The following is a 17106-nucleotide window of genomic DNA, read 5'->3' as shown; positions in this document are numbered from 1 at the left end:
GGGATAGGACAGTGCTGTGGGAATTAGTTGTTTAGCAGAGTGATGGCATGGGGGGGAAAAAAACTGTCTTTGTGTCTAGTTGTTCTGGCGTGCAATGCCCTATAGCCGTGATGGCAAACCTATGATAAGGGTGCCCGAAGTGGCATGCAGAACCATGTCGCCTGACACACGTGGCATCGCCTGTTCCTCTTCCAGGTTTCTGGCGTGCATGCACACGTGACAATCAGCTGGCTTTTGTGTTTGCGGCAGTGCTGGAAACTGGAAGATCTGGTCTTCCATTTTCCTGCGTGATCATGTGTGCCGGCCAGCTGACTGTTCCGCACGCATGCGCGCCAGAAACCCAAAAGATTAGCTGGCCAGCACCAAAATTTTTGGGCACTTGGTGCTGAAAAGGTTCGCCATTCACTGCCCTATAGTGTCATCTTGCAGGAAGAAAGTTTATGTCCAGGATGCGAGGGGTCTGTAGATATTTTCCCAGCCCTCTTTTTGACTCGTGCAGTATACAGGTCCTCCATGGAAGGCAGGTTGGTAGCCATTGTTTTTTCTGCAGTACTAATTATCCTCTGAAGTCTGTGTCTGTCTTGTTGGGTTGCAGAACCAAACCAGACAGTTATGGAGGTGCAGATGACAGACTCAATCATTCCTCTGTAGAACTGGATCAGCAGCTCCTTGGGCAGTTTGAGCTTCCTGAGTTGATGCAGAAAGAACCTTCTTTGTTGTGCTTCTTTGATGATATCGTTTTGATGTTAGGTGTCCATTTAAAGTCCTGAGATATTACAGAACCCAGAAACATAAAGGTCTCTACTGTTGATACTGTTGTGTTGTGTTGTCTAGAGGTGGTAGAATAGGAGGGCTTCTCCTAAAATCTACCAAGGTAGAAACCAGTTTGTTGGGTTGGTACCTGTAAACCTCTCCTGGGCAGTGGGGGGCTTCAAAATTTTTTACTACCGGTTCTGTGAGTGTGGCTTGGTGGGTGTGGCATGGCTTGGTGGGCGTGGCATGGGAAGGATACTGTAAAATCCACATTCCCTCCCCACTCCAGGGGAAAGTTACTGCAAGATCCCCAGCTGGTACTCAGGAGGCAGAGAATAGATGGGGGCAAGGCCAGTCAGAATTTTTACTACCGGTTCTCCGAACCACTCAAAATTTCCGCTGCCGGTTCTCCAGAACCGTTCAGAACCTGCTGAAACCCATCTGTGCTCCTCGGTCTTTGTGGATGGAATCCTGGCAGGATCATTGACTGACGGTTAAACATCTGCTGAGCTTTCCCACTGGGTTCCACCGTTTCTAAGGAGACAAGAACCATCAAGCGATCTCATCTCTGGTTGATTTCACCTTGGCTCTCCGGCATCATGGCTTCAACGCTGCAATTGAAGGTATCTCTAGGAATCTTTGTTTTTCTCCACTCCTCTTCCCCTTGCACTGGTGCCTCTACTAAGAGGTGAACATGGGTTTTTTCCTCTCTCTCTCTCTCTCGTGAACCCCTTGCCTCTCTGCTTAGCTCAGCTGCCCACCTTCGGCCATGCAGTCCAGTATCTCGTACCGAAGGCCTCACAGGACCTGGTCGGCCATTCAAAGGATGCTGGGGCGTGTCCGCCAGCAATGGAAGCTGCTGGGCTTTTTTGAAATCAACGAGCAGCATGAATATTTTAAATTCACCTGTATGCTCAAAGAAGGGCTGAAGGCCTCCATCCAGAAGACCATCGATGAACCGGTCAGCATGGTAAGTTCCAGAAATACTTCTTCTTGTGCCATATCCGTCATCGGACGTTGGAGATCATGTAGGCCATCCTATTTTTGTCAACAGCCACATGAAAAAGCGCTGCTGAGTTTTGTACAAACCGGTCCCTTAGGTTTTGAAGCCATGATGATGTTCTTCTGCCTGGATCTCGTTTGCCTTCCATCTTTCCCTGGAAGATTAAGCAAAGGATGTCGTATTTTTCTGGGTGTCGCATCACCATGTCCAAAATATTCTAACTTTCGCTTTTTAATGGCTTTCATTATTTCCCTTGGCTTTCCCAGGTGGCTTATCACCTCCTCATTTCTGATTTCGTCAACCCAACTTATATGTAACAGTTGTCTATAAATCCACATTTCAAATGCTTCTAGTCTCTTCAAGTGGCTTTCTGCCAGAGACCAACTCTCCACTCCTTAGAGCAGGATAGAAAAGTTGTAACATCTGAGAGGCCTGATTTTCAGTCTTAGGCTTATGTTGTGTCTGCAGAAGATCTTTTTCAGATCCTAGTCCAGAAAGACTATGAGTTCCCCCCTCCCTCCATCCTTCCAGATTAGAAATCTTGTCCTAGAGACTTAAGAACGGTTGCAGGATTTGGGTATGGCATGGCTAGTCTAGAGAAAAGAAGGACTAGGGGGGCATCTTAGAAAGCAGACAGCAGGAGGCCGATGTGGAGGCAGAGAAGACAGTTAGATTAAACATGAGTGATGTAGAGGGATACAAGATCCCAAGGGAGGAGCAAGGGAGATCGATTAAACAGTCAATAAGAGTTGAAATACTAAAACGGGCAAGAGATGATGGATAGACATAGAATACATCTTAATATGGGATTTGTTTTAGTAAAGGCTAAAAAATACAGCTAGAAATTAAAAATTGGGAAAATGTTATTATGCATACCCTTATAGGATAGAAGCTATTATAGTTAATACCGTGTTTCCCCGAAAATAAGACCCTGTCTTATATTTTTTTGAACCCTGAAATAAGCGCTTGGCCTTATTGCCATGAGCTCAAAAGCCCAATTGGACTTATTATCAGGGGATGTCTTATTTTGGGGGAAACAGGGTATGTCTAAGCAAATATTAGAAGTCAAGATTACTATTATAGAGGCTTAAAAAGTAAAAAAAATAAGGGATGATGGATAGATGCATAATACCTCTTAACATAGGAATTGTTATATCGGAGGCTAGTAATAAGACGCAGAAAGTAGAAACTGGAAAAACACTATTTTATGTTCTGCCACAAATTGGAATACATTATAATTATAATGTAAGCTGAAAGAGTATTATTAGGTATATTTACTTAATACCATCATTTTACTAAGATTTTGTATAAGGTAAATTGACCCAGACAATGTACTGTTCATTATGGATTTGAGAGAGAGAGAGAGATACATATACATATACATATACATATACATATACATATACATATACATATACATATACATATACATATACATTCAGGCTGATGAAGGGAGGAGAACCTGTGGCTCAGTGGTTAATACAACTGATACAACTGCCTAACATGCAGGCAGTCCAGGTTCGAATCCAAGTAAGGGTAAGGCTGGCTGATGAGAGCTAAGAAGCTTGAAATAGATCTATACCAGTCTCCCTTTATTTCTTTATCAGTAAAATATATTTGGTATATACATATACGTGTGTGTGTATAAAAAAAAGAAAGAAAAAGAATGGTTTCAGGATGAAACACAGGTGCCTGATGAAAAGAAGGACTAAGGGAGACATGATAGCAGTCTTCCAATATCTCAGGGGTTGCCCCAAAGAAGAGGGAGTCAAGCTACTCTCCAAAGCCCCTGAGGGCAGGACAAGAAGCAATGGGTGGAAACTCATCAAGGAGAGAAGCAACCTGGAACTAAGGAGAAATTCCCTGAAAGGGAGAACAATTAACCAGTAGTACAGCTTGCCTTCAGAAGTTGTGGGTGCTTCGACTTCCTGTTTGCTGCTGGCCGCCGCCAGACGTTCCTTTGGGATCGTCAGCTTCCATAGCCTGTCAGAGCCGCCTTCACAACGGAACGGCGGCTCGAAAAAACTCCGTTCCCATGAGGAAACGGAGATAGAGCCGGCAGGGGTGGGTAGAACTCTCTGCAGAGTCCCAAAAGTTTTTCTTTTACTTTTGGGATGGAGCGGATGAGATGCCCCATATCCCCAGCTGCTGCTCCGGGCTTTGGGAGACCTCTGCTAATGCAGAGCTAGGCGTCAAAAGCAAGCCTGCGAATTTGACAGATTACTCAAAGAAAATGTGAGCTGGACCTGTAATACTGAAGCGCAAGTATTTTACTTATCTTTTAAAAATTACTTAAGAGAATAGAGGAAGAGAAAGAGGAAAAAAGGTTTTTTTTAAGATGGCGTCTGCCGCGGCTGGAGAAGAGTTTGAGAGGGAAAGTTCTTCCGTTTTTTATTATTACAATGTAGCGGAATAAATACCACTGGCTACATTTGTAGACAAAACTCCGCTCCTGTTTTTGTTTTTCTCTTTTTCCCCTGGAGGCCTGATTGTTGCTGGCTGGAAGTCTTTTGTCTTGTTTTTTTTTTCTTCTAACAAAGCCTGCTTAGGCGGAAACATGGCACTGAGGCTTGTGAAGTCAGACAAAAAAATAGGTGGGGGGGATTCCCCCACTAAGAATTTAAAGGAACAAGTTTTAACTCTTCAGTCCCAGAAACCTGATTTTAATATAATAGAATTTCTCTTAGAGGAGATTGAAAGAAGGGATGAGATTGTGAATCAGCAACTTGAAAAATTTAAGCAGGAAACTAAGGAATTGGTGAAATCCAAGTTTGACTTTTTGCAGCAAAAAATTTTAAAAATGTCAGAATTCATGATTCGGTTGGAAACAAATGCTAATTTACTAGAGTCAAAAATGGATGAAATTCAAGACAAATTGGACAATAGAATTCAAAAAATTGAAAATGATTTGTTAAATATTCAGGATTATAGTTCAGAAGAAAAATTTAAAATGGATGCTGATCAAAAGTCTGGTAATGTAGAAACTCTGCAACAGAGGATTGAAAAAGAGGTTCTAAAGATACAATATAATTTTACAGAATATGCAATAAGACTTAGAGGTTTGCAGGAAAATAACAGAGATGACTTAAGGAAAATATCTTCTGAATTTCTAGCTGGGATTTTAAAGATTCAACCTGAGGAAGTGTTTTGTAGGATTGACAGAGCTTATCGAATAAACTCCTGGACTGCCAAGCAAAGGCAATTGCCTAGAGATGTGGTAATCTATTTTTCAGATAAAGAAATTAGGAATAAAATTGTGCAAAATTCCTTCAATTCTAATTTGCAATTGTATGGAAGAAAGATTTGGATTTACAAGGAACTCCCACCTAAGATATTAATGGAAAGGAAGAAATTTGGCTTTCTGGTGTCTGAGTTAAAAAGGAGAAATATTCAATTCCGGTGGGACGTCCCAGTTGGTATTATATTGAGATATCAAGGAGAAAGATACCAGTTAAATACTGTTGAAAGAGCGGAAGAATTTTATCAAAATAGGTTGAAAATGAATTTAACGTCTTCAGATATAATACAGGATAAGCAGAAGGAGCTGGAACTAAAGACAGAGACTGTACCAGATAAATTGCCTTTGGATTTATCGGATACCCCAGCTGGATTATCTACAAATTCGAGAGAAGTGCCATCTGATTTTAATGTGATGACTTATCAAGGCAAGGACAAGCATGGAAACCAATTAGAGGATATACAAGGGATAAAAAAGAAACGCGAGACACAAAAAATTAGGATGGAAGTCAAACCCACAAAAAGAAAACAAAAAAGAAATAGGTTGTACAAAAATAGAAATTTCTAACCCAAGCAACAGTGAAGCCAGTGATTTTAAAATATGAATGATTATGTGAAAACATAGAGGAGGCGACACATTGGTCAATATCATCCTGAGGATAGTGGCAGATCTCTGCATTGCCGTAATTTTGGGACATGGAAAGAGCCTCAAATTGATGGTTTTGAATTATCTACTTTGAAACTTCTTTTTGTGTTGATAAATATATTATAATTATTTTGAATTATAAGGCAAGAGAATCACATTGGGACATGCAGAAGATCGGGTTGTTACCCAATATGATGATGGAAATTAATAATCCTGATGAAACCCACAATTATTATTATATGGAATATAATTATAATGTCACTCGGGTGGTTGTTTTTACTTTTATATATATAAGAAGATGTTTATTACTGATGGGGGCAGATATGATTGGAGACCTTGAATAAACTGTTGCATCAGCAAGCTATGTTACCCTATTATGGATGTTGGTTCTAACAATCCAGTGGAAAGACTTCAAGAAGATATTATATGGACTATAAATTTAAAGTTATTGTCTTTTCTTTTTTTATTTAGATATAATGGAATATATATATATATATATTTTTAAGTAGTGTGGGCAGTGAATTAAAGATATCAAGAATTGTTGTGTATGGTAAATTTGTAAGATAGTGGGTGAATAAGCTAGCTACAGATTGATTAGTTTAAGAAAAGGGATTTTTAAGTGATACATTTAGGGGAGTGGAGGAAATGGATAGAGTGGAATAAATGTTAAATTAGATTTTATGGGGAGCCCGCTTTGAAATGTTATTAAAGTAGGACTTATCGTATAGTTTTAAAGTGGAAGGTGGTTTTGAATTGTTGCAATAATGTATAGATATAAAACACTATTATGCTAAATTAGAAGTTATTTTATAATAGTTATAGTATAATGTGTTTGTTTTTTGTTTTGTTTTTTTCTCTTCTTCTTTTCTGAAATGTATGGATAAAGGGGGATTTATAATACTTTTAGTAAGTAAAGGTCAGTTTTTTGAGGAGGGAGTAAGTAATCTGTTATGAATTAGGGTTTTTTTTTTTGTTACGAAGAAGTCACAGGGGGGGAAGGGTGGGGAGGGGGGGTTAGGGAGGGGGGGGGAGGGGGGGGGAAAAAAGGGGGAAAAATTTGTATTTGAAAACTTTTTCAATAAAAAAAAAAAAAGAAGTTGTGGGTGCTTCATCGTTGCTGGTTTTATAAGAAGGGGCTGGATAGTCACTTTTCTGGAACGGTCTCGGGTCTCCTGCTTGAGTAAGGGGTTGAACTAGAAGACTTCCAAAGTCCCTTCCAACTCTATTCTGATTGATTGATTGATTGACCTCCAAAATCCCTTCCAGCACTATTCTGTATATATATATATATATATAATATCAATATATAATACTTTCCTGGGAGCCATAGCAAGGAATCTCTGAGGATGTTAGGTTTCCATGATTGTTGAGAAGACCAGATAGGAATGGAGGTTCTACCAACTCCATCCTTTCCTCTCTCTTCTGTAGGAGTCGCAAAAGCCATCTGATTTTCAAAGGGTGCTTAAGCAGATGCATGAGGTAAGAACAGCTGGATTTGTATTCTTAGCCCATGAATCCTAGAAGCCGAACGAAGCGTGCCCCAAGCAAAGAGATGGGCAAGCTACCTTTGACCATCCCCCAAGCATCTCGATCTTAGACTTGGGGTCGGAACTTGACACCTCACTGCCAGTCCACCACGAACCCTGAGGGGAGGCTGGAAGGGAAGTCGAGAGACCTTTTGGGAAAGTGAAATTGAATGGTGAGAATCGTTCTCTGCGAGAACCGAGGACGACTTCAAAGCCGTATCCCTGGGAGAGGAATGCCGACAGGTAGAGTGGTTATTTCCAACACATCTCTTTTAAAATTGATTGGACAATCAATGAGAGAAACCAGCAATGGGTATGGGACTAAGGAAGGAAAGTTACCTGGGAAAATTTGGCCCACCAATCCTTAGCTCTGGATTTTTTTTCGCTACTGTAATTCAGTAAACTCTACCTTTATCAATCAGTTCTTCAACCCAGGGGGGCAAACTGAAGAGCAGGTCTCCTCCGTTGACCTTTTCCTACACTTCTCTGTCTGCCTCTTGAGGTGATCCCCAGCTCCGTTCTTCTGCAGGGTTACGAGATGCGGACCTACGCAGCTCCCGTCTTTGCCCGTTTCCGGCAGTACCTTGGCATGATGGACACGGATTTCCAAAAGTCCTTGACGTGTGAGAGGTCGTACCTGCAATTCATCAGTAACTCTAAAAGCAAAGCAGACTTCTTCCTCACGTAAGGCATCGAAAGGGGGAAACCCAAGGAGAGAAATTCTTTTAAAAGGTCTTGTACCGGACAGGGCCAACAACCATACCAAACTGCATTCATTTTGTTATATCTATCAACTATCTATCTCTCCATCCTTCCACCTACTCAACCTATAGTCTTGTCTGTCTGTCTGTCTCTATCCATCCAGTTTGTCTATCATCTATGACCTACTTATCTATTATCTATCTATCTATCTATCTATCTATCTATCTATCTATCTATCTATCCATCCATCCATCCATCCATCCATCCATCCATCCATCCATCCATCCAGTTTTTCTGTCTTTCTATCACCTGCCTATTTATTTATTAACTATCACCTATCAATCAATCTACCTATTTCTATCCATCCATCCACCTACTCAACCTACCATCCATCCATCTGGCTTGTCTATCTGCTACCTATCTGTCTGTCTATCTATGATTTACCTATCTACTTATCTATTATCTACCTATCAGTCTATCTCTATTCATCCAGCCACCCACAGCTTGTCTGCTGTCCATCCATCATCTATCTATCTATCCAACTATCTATCTATCTATCTTTCCATCCATCCAGTTTATCTGTTTACCATCTATCTATCTATGATCTACCTATTTATTAACTATCACTTATCAATCAATCTACCTATTTCTATCCATCCATCCACCTACTCAACCTACCATCCATCCATCCGGCTTGTCTATCTGTCTATCTATCTGTCTATCTATCTATGATTACCTATCTATTAGCTATCTATCATCTAGCTATTAGTCTGTCTCTATTCATCCAACCATCCACAGCTTGTCTGTCCATCCATCATCCATCTATCTATCTATCTATCTATCTATCTATCTATCTATCTATCATCTATCTATCTATCTTCTATATCTATTTATCATCTATATCTATCTATCTATCTATCTATCTATCTATCTATCTATCTATCTATCTATCTATCGTTAATTCCCCACTGTATTGTTGTTCATACATACTAAAATAAGATGAAAAGGGGGAGGAAACCCCTCCCCCGCTAAAAACTTATTTCTACTTATTTCATTCCCAAATTTTCCCTCCTCCTTTGCCCTCCAGTCAACCCCACAGTATTGACTAACATCCTCTAAATGAGAGCTTGTATTGTTCTTTTCAAAGAGCACATCAAAAACACATCAAGAAAAGTCTTGCTCCTTCTGGAAAAGAGGGGTGAACAGCCTTACACACACACACACACACACACACACACACACACACACACACACACACATATCTACCTTGCCGTAGCCGTTTCTTCTCCCCTTGGCAGGTTCGACAAGCGTTATTTCCTGAAGACGCAACGGAAACGCGAGATCCGGTTCCTCCTCACTAACCTTTCCAAATACCTAGATCACTTGGAGAGATACCCGCACTCCATCCTTGTGAAATTCCTGGGTAAGGCTGAGCCATCCGCTGGCCAACTCAACGGGTAGCGGAAAAGAAACAAAAAGCTGTTTCAAGAGGAAGAGCTACATCTTCCTCTTCCAAGTGTTTCGTCTTTTGCTCTGCCCCACAGGTGTTTACAGCATCATTGCCCCTCAAGAGAAAAAGGTAGGCAGTCTTCAAACTCCAGCCAAAATTTGCAGCGTATGATCAAATTCCTCTTAATGTGAATCAGCCGTGACCAGCCCACTCCCAAAATCTCATCACTCTCATTTCCATCTCGTTTCTTCCATGAGAGAGAGAAACAGAGAGAAACAGAAACAGAGAGAGAAAAAGACAAAGAGAAACAGAGACAGAAAGAGAGGGAAGAGAGAGAGAAACAGAGAAGCAGAAAGAGAGAGAAACAGAGACAGAAAGAAAGGGAGAGAGAGAGAAACAGAGAAGCAGAAACAGAAAGACAAAGAGAGAGAAAGAGACAAAGAGAAACAGAGAAGCAGAAACCGAGAAAAAGAGACAGAGAAACAAAAACAGACAGAAAGAGAGGGAAGAGGGAGAGAGAAGCAGAAACAAAAAGACACAGAGAAAAAAGAAACAGAGGGAAAAGGGAGAGAGAAACAGATACAAAGAGAGGGAGGGAGAGAGAGGAAGAGAGAGAGGGACACACAGAGACAGATAGGGAGGGAGGAACAGAGGGAGGAAGTAAGGGAGAGAAGGGGAGAGAGAGGGGGACAAAGTGGGAGGGAGAGGAGAGAGAGGGGGAGAGGGACAGAGAGAGAGAGAGGGACAGAGAGAGGAAGACATAGAGAGAGAGAAACAGATCTCAACACTCTCATTTTCATCTCCTTGTTTCTTCCAAGAGAAAGAGACAGAGGGAGGGAGAGATGTTCATTGCGGGGCTGGTCTTCCTCTGGGATCTCCCACCTCCCCGTTATTTTTGATGGCTCTCGAGAACCAACGTTGGCTTTTGATCCTTCAACTCTTCCATCAGGTTCAACCTGCCCATCCACTCACCCTTTCTGTTTCTCCCCGTAGAGATACTTCATCATCATGCAAAGCGTCTTCTATCCACATGAGAAGATTAACGAACGGTGAGTTGTCCAACACTGGTTTCTGAGAGATGGAAGATGGCCGAGCTTGGCTGAAGATGAGGTCCATGAGTCTATCTTCTCCACATTTCTCTCAAGAAGACTCAAGCACTCAATTCAGTGCCGTAAAACATATTCCTTTAGGACTGGATTCCTAGCTGTCCTTTTAGATCTCTTTGGGATGAGATGTAGAACCTCCTTGCCATCAACCAATGGTAAAACGTCTTACAGATGGGTGGACTTCAACTCCCAGAATTCCCCTGAATTTATAGCCATCGCTAAGAATTCTGGGACCCGAACCCGTCTGGATGTTGTTCCAGGCTGAGGAACACTCTAACCCTAGCCTTACTACAAGCTGAATCCACGTGGATTGATGTTCCCGATTTAATGTGTTCCTGCAGGTATGACATCAAAGGGTGCCAAGTCGGACGCTGGACAGAGCCCACGGTAGACAGCAGTGAAGTCATTGTCGTTTTTAAGGACTGCGACTTTGGAGACAAGGTGATCTCAATTAGTAAGTTTCTGCTCGCCACGGTACATGTGATCTGAAATCTTGGATCAGTTGGGATGTCATACTAAAATTACACAACTGAAATGGTGGGTTTCAAAAAAATTTTACTACCAGTTCTGTGGGTGTGGCTTGATGGGCGTGGCAGGGCAAGGATACTGTAAAATCTCCATTCCCACCCCACTCAAGGGGAAGGTTACTGCAAAATCCCCATTTCCTCCCAATCAGCTGGGACTTGGCAGGCAGGGAATAGATGGGGGCGGGGCCAGTCGGAATTTTTACTACCGGTTCTCCGAACTACTCAAAATTTCCGCTACCGATTCTCCAGAAATATCCCATGCAAGATATTTAATACTGGCTAAGAACGTCTGAGGCCATAATTCCCAGTTTTGAATATCGGGCCAAGTCGAACACTAAATGTGATATTTTTTTTTAGCTTGATGATGGTGATGATGATGTTGCCCATTAAGTTGTGTCTGATTCTTGGCGATTCTATGGGCCAAGTCTTTCCAGATCTTCTGGAGTTGTTCTATGCTCTGGCTGATGCCAACTTTGATGGCATCCAGCTACCATGTCTTTTGACTTAATTCCAGATAAATAATAACAGTAGCACAAGGACTTTCCAGTTGTTGTTGTTTCTCCTTCTCCTTCCTCTTCCTCTTCCTCTTCCTCTTCCTCTTCTTCTTCTTCTTCTCCTTCTTCCTCCTCCTCTTCGTCTTCTTCTTTCTTCCTCCTCCTCCTCCTCTTCTTCTTCTTCTTCTTCTTCTTCTTCTTCTTCTTCTTCTTCTTCTTCTTCTTCTTCTTCTTCTTCTTCTTCTTCTTCTTCTTCTTCTTCCTCCCTCCTCCTCTTCCTTCTCCTCTTCTCCTTCTTCCTCTTCTTCTCCTTCTTCTTCTGATTATTATTATTATTATTATTATTATTATATTTACTTTATTCATTAAACATGAAACTTAGTCAACTGAACATCACATCACACAAAACCGCATCACAGATATCATTGACTGGTGTTAATGGTTGATACGGGTTGCTGCCAGCATCCTAGGTATCAACCAAGTACCTTCTTAAGATATATGATGTTCTGAGTAGCACAGTTTTTTTGCAGTTCCGCTGGTGTTATTGCAGGAAGCTGCAATTTGCTGATGTATGTTATAAGATTCTTGGACATGGTACCAAGTGCCCAGATGACAATGGGTATCACTGTTACATGTTTCATCCATAGCCGTGTAGTTTCGATGGCCAGGTCGCAATATTTCATGATTTTTTCCAGTTCTTTTTCTTTGACTCTGGCATCTCCTGGTACCGCGATGTCAATAAATTGTACGTTTCGGTTTTCGACAACTGTGACATCTGGTGTGTTGTGTTCCAAGTGACGATCCGTCTGTATTCGAAAGTCCCACAAGATCTTCACCTTCTCATTTTCTATAACTTTTTCCACTTTATGTTCCCATGATTTTTTGGATAAGTCGTATTTTTTACATAATGACCAGTGGATTAATTTAGCAACTCAGTCGTGTCTAGCTTTGTAATCAGTTTGTGCAATTTTGCTGCATTCACATATTAAATGTGAAACAGTTTTGACTTTGTCGTCGCAAAGTCAGCAGTTTGGATTGTCGGTGGATTTTTGTATCTTTGCTTTCATGGCATTAGTTTGTAGTGCTTGTTCTTGAGCAGCGAGTATTAAACCTTCCGTTTCTTTCTTGATGGTTCCCATCTTAAGCCAGGCCCATGTAAAGTTGTCATCACATTTTCCTTCAATGTTTTTCAAGTGCTGTCCATGCAAAGCTTTGGTTTTCCATCTATTTAATCTGTCATCCAGCTGTTTTTCCTTATATTCTGCCTTTGTTTCTGTTGTTTTTATAATGTTCTCCGTTTTCATAGCCTGCAGCAATTTTTCTGTACTTTGGTTCGCATAGTCATTCAAACTTCGTTTTTCTTCTTCTACAGTTTGATGGATTTGCAATAGCCCTCTGCCCCCTATTTTCCTTGGCAGGTGCAACCTGTCGATGTCACTTCATGGATGTAAAGCATGGTACATATTCAAAAGTTTGCGCATTTTCCAATCCAAGTTTTCCAGTTCAGCCAAAGTCCAGTTGATGATTCCAGCTGAGTAGCGTATCACTGGAACTGCCCATGTATTAATGCCTCTAATTATGTTTCCAGCATTCAGTTTTGATTTTAATATTTTGCGGACCCTCCTGATGTATTCCTTTTGCGTTGACTCTTTGACTTTTCCATTCAAGATGTTATCTGCTTCCAATATGCCTAGGTATTTGTAACCATCATACTTTCCTAAGGCTTTTACTATGTTTCCTTCTATTCCTTCTATTTTTTTCATTTTTCCTTGCTGCGTGGATAATATAGCACATTTTTCAAGTCCAAAGTTGATTTTGATGTCGCTGCTGAACAGTTGAACTGTGTTGAGTATTGATTTAAGTTCAGTGGGGCTTTTCGCATACATTTTTAAGTCATCCATGTATAGTAGATGGTTTATCTTGCCATGTTGGCTTGAGATTTGGTATCTCAAGTTTTGTGTTTAACAGTTTTGTGTTTCGTAGGATTATTGTCAATGGAATTAATGCGATGTTGAACAGTACTAGTGAAAGTGAGTCCCCCTGGAAGATTCATCATCATTAATAATAATAATAATAATAATAATAATAATAATAATAATAATAATAATAATAATAATAATAATAATAATAATAATCAGTGGCCTGTAGCATGCTCAGAATTGGAAAACTTTGTAGTTTGAAACTACAGCTGTTTGGAGCATGGAAGCTTGGCACTCAAATTCGCTAGAACTCAGAACATTTCCAATAAAAACAGAACAATTTTAGTATATTCCTGGCAAGATTGGAGCAATCTGATGGGAATATTTCAGGCTGAAAATGCTTCGTATAGAGTACCCCTGTTTTAAAAGGGACTGAGGGTGCCAACGTTTGGAGGGCTACAAGGTCATCTGAGTTCTTAGAAGGTGGGAGAGCTGATCTGATTCTGGAACCATTGGGAGATATCCCTGCTTTCTGGGTCCAGAGGGCATCAAGTCTCTCCCCTTCTCTCCTCCACCCAGATCAAGAGCAGACCTGGTTGCTACAACAAGTGAAGTTGGACACCCAGTTCCTCAAAGCTTTGCATGTGATTGACTACAGTTTGCTGGTGGGTCTGCAACCTCTCCATGATGATGACCGGTTCCTGGACAACACGCTGGGAAATATATTAGCCAAGACAAGATTGTGAGAGTTTTGCCAGGATGGGTGGGTGGGTGGGTGGGTAGAGGAGCCCCGTGTGTAACACTCTGAATCTTGGCTTTATAAATCATAATCAAAACCAAGGGAATCCCATTAGCCTCAACATCATCAGAGGTTTGCAAGATCAGATGACATGAAGGGAGGGAGGAGGGATGGTTGGTTGGATAGATGGATGGATGAATGGGTGGATGGATGGAGGGATGGTTGGAGGGAGGGATGGAGGGATGGAGGGATGGATGGTTGTTTGATGGAGGGAGGGAGGGAGGGATGGTTGGTTGGTTAGATGGATGGATGGTTGGAGGGAGGGAGGGAGAGATGGATGGTTGGTTGGGTGGATGGATGGATGGATGGATGGATGGTTGGTTGGAGGGAGGGAGGGAGGGATGAATGGATGGATGGATGGATGATTGGTTAGTTGGTTGTTTGATGGTTGGTTGGTTGGATGGATGGTTGGAGGGTGGGAGGGAGGGATGGTTGGTTGGTTGGTTGGTTAGATGGATGGATGGTTGGTGGGAGGAAGGGAGGGATCGTTGGCTGGCTGGCTGGTTCATTCATTCATTCATTCATTCATTCATTCATTCAATCAATTCTCTATCCTCCAACAACTCAGAATTACTTCCTACCTTAACACAGTGTTTCTTAACCCTGATATCTGTATGGACTTCAACTCCCAGAATTCCCCATCCAACACGCTTGAAGACGGGTAGCTATCAACTCCTAGAATTCCCCGGTGAATCACTGCAGTTGTTAAGTTAGTAACACGGTTGTTAAGTGAATCTGGCTTCCCCCTTGACTTTGGTTGTCAGAAGGTCCCAAAAAGAGGATCAAATGACCCTGGGACACTGCAACGGTCATAAATATGAATTCAGGTTCCCAAGCATCCAAATTCTGATCTCGTGATCACGAGGATGCTACAAATGTCGTAACTGTGAAAAACATTCGTAAGTCACTTTTTTCAGGACCGGTGTAAGTTCAAACGATCTCTAAACAAACGTCTGTCAGCAAAGACACCTGGAACACAGGTGCGTCTGACCTCCATTTTTTTCCCCCTGCCACCAGGTCCCTCAGCTGTGAGTATCCTCGCCGCAACATTCCCAGAGTTTCCTCCAACACGTCTTCCAGCAGCTCCTCCAGTTGTGAGCAGATCCTCCGGCTCTATCCAGATTACTTGTCTCCCTACTTGAGACCCGACCGACCACCGGAGCAGTTGATCCGAAGCGAGGGTTTTATGCGTAACGTGGTAACGCCGTTCCTCATGCAGAACAGCTACGAGGACATGAGCTGCATCGTGGGCAGCGCGCTCCATTCCTCCAGCCCCTCCGATTTAACCAATGAGTCCTTCGCCGCACAGCATCGCCGGATGCTGCCCGCCTCCAAAAACCCTCTACACACGATCGACGGGCCGGACTACCGCTATTACGTAGGCATCATTGACCTCTTCACGGTCTTCACTTTCCGCAAAAAACTGGAATGCTTATGGAAGAGCATCCGTTACCGGGGTCAGCAATTCTCTACAGTCGAACCTTCTTACTACGCCCAGAGATTGTGTCAGTGGGTGGAAAGCCACACTATATGAAACTGGAAAGGAGGCGGTGGGCCAGTTGTAACTGAAAGTAGGGCTCTTCTCGGAAGGTCTCTTCTTGGAAGGTCTCCCAGTCCCTGCAGATCAGTATTCAAGTTTCAACCCAAGTCACCTCTTGTGATTTTATTGGTGACCTCTTGGCTACCCAGGAGATGAAGCTGAGTGAAATTTCCCTAGAAATAGGCCACTTGGCCACTTGGGTGAGGTTCTAGAGGACATCTAGGTGGTGGCATTGCAAAAACTAGGTGGACACCTCAACCCTACGGACATTGCAATCAGCGGCACTGAGTCCCTCAAAGTCAGAGAGAACAGCACAATGTGGGGGTGGGGTACCATCCAGTCTTCTCCCAAACGAGCCGTGTCCTCCCGCAACCATAACTTGTCCTCCAGAGCTGTAGACGGTGCAGTCCATCTTGGGTGCTCTGTAGGCCAACCCAATCCAGGCGGGTGCGGGGGTTAATCAAGAGCTCCTTCCTCAAATGATTAAGGGTCCCCACCCCACGTGGGACAAAGAAAGGAGGAGAATTTGGATTGAGAAGAATAAAGAGCTTCCAGAGAAAGGACTCGACTGGTTCTTTCAAAACCCACCTTGGAAGATCTTCAAGGAGGGCTTCAGCCCTTCCAAGTCTTCTTCCCTAGTGACCTCACTACCCCAGGGGGGGGGTATCCATCTGTCTCAGAAGGGGCCTGTACAGTGGTCTTGATGCTGAATGATGGGGCCTCTTTGCCAAGCTGACTTTGGGAGAGCTCTTTGGCCATTCCCCCAATTTCGTACCATGTCTCAAGGTCAAGGTTCCCCTCACACATATGTGCTAGTCATTCACAACTCTAGGGGGCGGTGCTCATCTCTGTTTCAAAGCCGAAGAGCCAGCGAAGACTGTCCGAAGACGTCTCCGTGGTCATGTGGCCGGCATGACTCAACGCCAAAGGCGCACGGAACGCTGTTCCCTTCCCACCAAAGGTGGCCCCTATTTTTCTACTTGCATTTTTTTTTTACGTGCTTTCGAACTGCTAGGTTGGCAGAAGCTGGGACGAGGAACGGGAGCTCACCCCGTATACGCATTAGGGATTCGAACCGCTGAACTGCCGACCTTTCGATCGACAAGCTCAGCGTCTTAGCCCCTGAGCCACGGCATCCCTGGTGAGCTACCACGTCCCTGGAGAGTAAGATCATGTCGTCTTCTCCTCCAAATGTTACTCTCTTTTTTTTGCTCCCCCCAAAAAAGGTGAGGAGCAGTTGTCTCACCTTTCCAGCCCAAATGGACAGCCAGCATCACCCTTGGCTAGTTTTGGTACCTTGGCAAATGCCCAAGGAGCCACCATCAGTCCCATCCTCCCCAGGCTATTGGCTGATGGCCCCCTTGAAGCTTTGAGCAACATGGAGGCTTGGCCAATGGCCTTCCT

General features: G+C 42.8%; 1 protein-coding gene across 1 annotated transcript; it reads left to right on the top strand.

Annotated features, from left to right (window-relative positions):
• Positions 1-1522: 1522 nt before the first annotated feature.
• Positions 1523-16232, top strand: PIP5KL1 (phosphatidylinositol-4-phosphate 5-kinase like 1). Its single transcript, XM_070955693.1, has 9 exons — positions 1523-1723; positions 7068-7118; positions 7695-7849; positions 9166-9290; positions 9412-9446; positions 10311-10366; positions 10765-10877; positions 13943-14105; positions 15180-16232. The coding sequence occupies exons 1-9, from the start codon at positions 1523-1525 to the stop codon at positions 15694-15696; spliced, it is 1416 nt and encodes a 471-aa protein (XP_070811794.1). The 3' UTR covers positions 15697-16232.
• The last annotated feature ends 874 nt before the right edge of the window (positions 16233-17106 follow it).

The sequence above is a fragment of the Pituophis catenifer genome, unplaced genomic scaffold, assembly GCF_029215685.1.
Source record: "Pituophis catenifer annectens isolate HBS135680 unplaced genomic scaffold, rPitCat1.0.hap2 SCAF_17, whole genome shotgun sequence".
NCBI lineage: Eukaryota > Metazoa > Chordata > Lepidosauria > Squamata > Colubridae > Pituophis > Pituophis catenifer.
This window is presented reverse-complemented; position numbering and strand designations above follow the sequence as displayed.